At 40.8% G+C, this 6,171-nt stretch overlaps 1 protein-coding gene across 1 annotated transcript; it reads right to left on the minus strand.

Annotated features, from left to right (window-relative positions):
* Positions 1-387: 387 nt before the first annotated feature.
* LOC139188540 (uncharacterized) lies at positions 388-3,129 on the minus strand. The gene is made up of 5 exons (XM_070806132.1): positions 2,391-3,129; positions 1,812-2,276; positions 1,330-1,580; positions 853-972; positions 388-681 (listed from the first exon to the last, which is right to left on the minus strand). Exons 1-5 carry the CDS (start codon positions 3,127-3,129, stop codon positions 388-390), a joined length of 1,869 nt encoding a protein of 622 aa, XP_070662233.1.
* Between the last annotated feature and the right edge of the window lie 3,042 nt (positions 3,130-6,171).

A 6,171-nucleotide genomic window follows, 5' to 3' on the forward strand; every position in this document is an offset into this window, starting at 1 on the left:
ACCCAAATGCCGTCAGAACCATTTTGTGTGTGAGGAAGCTTATACACAAAATCCATAGTAATATTTTCCCATTTCCACTATGGAATGGCAAGTGGCTGCATCAACCCAAACGACTTTTTCCTTTCAGCTTTAACCTGTTGGTAAATGGCACACCTGCTCACATATTCGGCAATTTCTCTTTTCATACCTGGCCAATAATAAAATGGTCTAATGGTATGATACATCTTAGTACCTCCTGGATGAATCGCATATGCCGAAATATATGCTTTATCCAAAATTTCTTTCTTTATTCGGCACATACATTCTGATTTCCTGCATAAGCATGCCATCAGTTTCTCGAATCTCAAAATCTTTCTTTTTGCCTTGATGCCTTACTTGAATTATTTCCTAAGTCTCCTCATCATTCATCTGAGCCTCAAGCCCACGATCAATTAAAACTGGCCTAACCTGAAAATTAGCAAGCAAGGCTTCTTCTCGATCTTCCACTCCTAACTCCACTCTAGTGGATCTCAACTCTGCTAGGAGAGGAACATGAAAATCATAGATGGCATTAAGTCTAGCTGAAGTCTTCCTGCTAAGTGCATCAGCCACTGCATTGACACGACCAGGGTGATACTCAATCGTGCAATCATAGTCACTAAGTAACTCAATCCATATCCGCTGACGAAGATTAAGATCTCTCTGAGTAAACAGATACTAGATACTCTTATGATTTGTGAAGATCTTACATTTCTCACCATAAAGATAATGTCTCCAAATCTTCAAGACAAAGATGATAGCCGTTAACTCTAAATTATGCGTAGGGTAATTCTTCTCATGAGGTTTCATTTGTCTCGAAGCATAAGCAATTACCCTACCATGTTGCATCAATACACAACCCAAACCATTCAGAGAAGCATCACTATAGACCTCATAATTACCGCTATCATCTGAAAGTGCTAGAACAGGTGCATGGATGAGATAGTACTTCAACTATTGGAAACTTTGCTCACATTTATTATCCCACTCAAACTTAACATCTTTTCGAGTCAACCTCGTAAGTGGCAAAGCAATCACTGAAAAATCCTTAACGAACCGTCTATAATAGCCTGCTAAGCTAAGAAAACTCCGTACCTCGGTGACGGTTCGAGATTGCTCCCAATTCTCCACAACTGCCACTTTCTGAGAATCCACTTGAATGCCTTGAGTAGAAATGACATGTCCCAAAAATGCCACTTGATTCAACCAAAATTCACATTTGCTAAACTTAGCATATAGTTGGTGTTCCCTCAAACTGCTCAACACCAACTTCAGATGTCTAACATGCTCAGCCTTAAACTTAGAGTATACCAGGATATCGTTAATGAAGACAATAACAAACCTGTCCAAATATGGCTGGAATACTCGATTCATCAAATCTATAAAAGCTGCTGGTGTATTAGTTAACCTGAATGGCATCACAAGAAACTCATAATGATCATATCGAGTACTAAATGTGGTTTTAGGGACATCTTCATTTTTAATCTTCAACTGATAGTAACCCGACCTCAAATCAATCTTAGAAAATACACAGGCACCTCTGAGCTGATCAAACAAATCATCTATACGAGGCAATGGTTAACGGTTCTTAATGGTCACCTGATTCAATTGCCTGTAATCAATGCATAGCCTCAAAGTTCCATCTTTCTTCCTCACAAATAAAACTGGAGCTTCCCAAGGTGAAGTACTCGGCTGAATAAAACATTTATCCACTAACTCTTATAACTATACTTTCAATTATCTTAATTCAGCATGAGCCATTCTGTAAGAAGTCAAGGATATAGGATTCATACCTGGAAGCAGATCAATAACAAACTCCACTTCTCTATCTAGCGGCAATCCAAGCAAATCCTCTGGGAATACATCCGGAAAATATCTGACCAAACGAACATCCTCCACACTACTAGGAGTATCATCATTTAGCACCACATGAGCTAAATATCCCTGACAACCTTTTAACAACATTCTCTTTGCTTTCATGACTGAAATAATACCATGTCTCACCCCACTAGGCTTTCCTACAAATGTAACTTCAGGTAATCCAAGACAATTAAATGTGATTGTCTTCCCATAACAATCTATCTTGGCACGATTATAGTACAACCAATCAGTGCCCAAAATCACATCAAAATCCATACTATCCAACGGTATAAGATTAGCCGGCATAATTACATCCTCTACTACCACTGGACATCCTGGATATACCCGATCCACAAAACATATATCCCCTCTAGGCATAGAAAACTCTAAATCATATCCTAGAGGTGTAGGATGGGGTTATGTCACTTGAGCAAATGTATAAGAAATAACTGAATGTGTAGCACCATAATCAATCAATACTCTAGCAAAATGACCAAGAATATTTAACATACCTATAATTAAATCTGGATTATTCTGAGCATCTTGTAGTGACATGTTGTGGATACACCCCTGACTCTGCTGTCGTCCACCGCGACCTCTGTTGGCATGAATACCACGTCCCTGCCTCTGCTGACTTAACTGCCTCGAAGATCCTGCACTACTAGCAACAATCTCTCCCTGCTGGGGCTGTCCCCCTTGATACCAATGAGATTCTCCGGCTGAAAGAGGCTGATAAGACATATATCCTCCCTGATGCTGAGGATATCCACTCTGATAGTGAGGATCCTGATAGTACTGCTGCTGTCCAGAGGTGTAGGAAGCGGCGTCACCCTGGTAGCGGTAGGCACCTCCTCGTCCAGTCTGAGTATAACCACCAGATCCTGAAGCGTACTGGGTAGGTGCAGATAGTGGGAAGAAAGACTGCTGGGGTCTCTGCTGACTCTGAGGACATTGAGCAGCCCTATGACCCATTTGTCCATAAGTATAACATCCATTGCTGCCTCTTCTACACTCCCCAAAATGCTGATTATTACACATGCGGCATAAGAGAGCACCAGATCCACTTGAGCCACCAAAATCTCTCTGTCTCTGGAACTTAGGGCCTCCAGTAAACCTGCCACATCTCATCTGCATATTGGTACTCAATCCTCCATTAGAAGAGCTAGAACTGCCACCACCCTTCTTAAAGTTCTGGGCGGGGTCCCTGAAAAGCTTGCCATTTTCCTTTATTATCTCGCCTCTGGCCCCCATTATTTCCTTCCTCATCCTCACTCTCACTAGGCATGTTCTCTGAAGCCTCAATCCTCAATAGAATCTAATAAAACTCCTGGTAAGAGGCACATTGAGTCGATGTCGCTATGGAACACCATTTCTTCTTAGTACCCAAACTGAAATGGCGAAGCATCTCTACCAGATTAGCAGCAACCTCCGGATTATATCTAGACAGATCAGTAAACATCCTGTAATACTCATTAGCAGACATCTTTCCTTGCCTCAGATGAGTAAACTCCTGTTTCTTAAAATTGATATATGCAGGAGGAATGAACCTTTTCTGAAACCGCTCCTTAAATACTCCCCAGTCCACAATCTCTTCTAGGGTCATCTCGTAAGACTCTTGTCTCCACCAGGATGCAGGCTATTCTCCAAAAAACCAGGTAGTCGTCTCGACCCACCTATCTAGAGGAAGATTCCCCTGACTCTGCATCACCTGAAAGGTCTTCTCCACATGATTCAACCATTTTTCCGCCCTCTCATGACCTTCATTTCCCATGAAGGTATTCAATTTTAGATTATGAACTGTCTCAAGAGGTGTCTTCTGAGAAGTACAGAATGTTGTCTGAATGACAGAAACTATAGTTTCCCCTAATTGAGCAATATCAGGGAACCTAAATTCAGCTGGTTGACGAGGCTCTCTACGAGGCGGCATAGTTCTAACATAAGACATCACAAGGATTAAAACATTCAAGAATTATACAGGATTGCTAAACCTAGGCTCTGATACCAAACTGACACACCCCGACCGAGGTCAAGGCATGCTGGTTATCACGTGAGAATGATGTAACCATGTGCACATTACGGAAGTGATAAAGATAGTAAATATACGAATAATTAAAAACCACAATCTAGAGTGCACTACTAGCCATAAAATGATAGGAGTTAGTTACAACAGTAAACACTCCTAATTTAGAGCATAAAGTCTAGGTGCAGTCCAGTAGAACAAGTACTAGTTATACAGTACTAGGAATGTCCTACTATTATATGGATAAGTCAGAACTGCCGACGTCCTCTAGCCACCAACAACAATCTTACTTAAAACCTGGAGGGGCGCAAAACAGAAAACGTGAGTAGGCAAAAATAAATGTTTCACAAAATCATTTCATTTAACAATATAATTAACCTCTCGCTGTAAAACATGTATAATTTTCCCAGAATCAAGATATAAGCATATACATATATATATCCAAAATATAACAATTCAACTCATGCTTTACATAATCATATTAATATGTATATATGCCATGCCAAGATATAATAGAGTAAACCATTCAGGTAAGGATAATTTCATAGAAATGTGATATGTTAGCCGGAACTGCTGTGGTAGTCTGTACGGCTGAATTCCTAGCTCAAACTCAATTTAGCCGGAGTCACTACTATGACTAATACGGCAACATACTGCACATAAGTCGGAACCACTGAAATGGTCTATACGACAAGGTTGGGTGTCATATAGTTATGCTCAATGCTACGCCCTCATACTAGCTATGCGATAAATCGTTAGTCACCTACGAGTCGGAACCACCTATAGTGGTCTATACAACAAGACTGTGCACCTAAACTGGATCTAATGTAAGCATATGGTGCGATAGGTGACATAATATACAGGCCTGTGCCAACTTTCTCTGGCTAAATCGCAATCACCTGGGGGTGCAGGTTTATGAGCTCATCGTTTCTCAATCATATCTCATATAGACAATCAACATGTTCATCTCATTTATTGAATGGCTGCACCTAATCTCTCGTTAGACTGCCTACGTACCCTAAATAGGGATCAAGTCGTTCGTAGTTCACCTAAACCAAACATAACTTACCTGTGCCTCCACAGCACCACAATTATATATATATGCAACCATGAAATGCATATTCAGAATATAAAGGCATTTGGCATATTATTTCAAAGCATACTTTCTTTAAAATGCATTTCGGGGAAATATATCAAGTATATAACTATATACTGAAAACAAAAGCCCACTCACTGATATGTCAACGGTCGTAACCCCCGAGTTGCTCGTGGATACGCTCGTCCTCGTGATAAGTCTCACCTATATGCGAATTAACTATAAAAACGTTATTATAAAGCATATAGGCAAAACTAGTTAATAACTTCTCATACATAGCTCAAAATGGGTATATGAATATACCAACGTGACCTACACAACCTCACGAACATCATGATATTTTTAGAAAATTTTTCCTATAGCTCATGCGCCCTCACACGCCGGTAAGGGCACGGCATCACGCGCCCTCATGCGCATCACCTTTAACCTCCAGACGCCGGAATAATGCCACCGGCGCAGGATTCTGGGCAGACCTGCAACTGCCTATTTCTCTCTCGTTTTTGCACCATTTTCTACGAAATTTTCACCCAAATGTCACAAATTTCAAGAGGAAGAAGGTTATACCTCTTTGGAGCCTCAAATAATTCGAAAACACGTCGGAAAAATATCATCAAAACCGGCCACCTTCGAACCTCGTGATCCCGACGTCAAAACCAAGCCAACGAAGCACTGCGAGCTTCGTGAGAACCTCCTAGAGTTCGCTGAAAGCTTGGATTGTCCTAAAACATAACAATTCAAAAGTTCATGAATAGTGTTCAACTCAGAGCTTGAGTTTTCAACATGAAATCGAACGAGTTCTTACCTGAAATGGGTACCTTTGAACTCATAGGGTCCTCACGAACACAATGGTACCATTTTCTTCCTCGATCTATGAAGATTTGGCTCAGTTTCAAGATGGTCCATACGGAGGAGAGTGAAGAGAGAGAGTTTGTAAGAAGAGAGAGAGCACGGGAAAGAGAGAGTTTACAAGAGTTTAATGTTGCTTTGTTGGCAAAATAGTGTTGGAGAATGTTGATGGAGCCTGCTTCTTTATGGGTCAAATTTATGAAAGCAAGATACTTTCCTCATTCTTCATTTTTCAAGGCTAGAAAAGGAAGTAGGGCCTCGTGGGCTTAGGCAAGTTTATTGGAAGGGAGAAAGATTCTTTTGAGAGGAGGCCAGTGGCAGGTGATGAATG

This window comes from Malus domestica, chromosome 10, assembly GCF_042453785.1.
Source record: "Malus domestica chromosome 10, GDT2T_hap1".
In the NCBI taxonomy this organism is placed as follows: domain Eukaryota; kingdom Viridiplantae; phylum Streptophyta; class Magnoliopsida; order Rosales; family Rosaceae; genus Malus; species Malus domestica.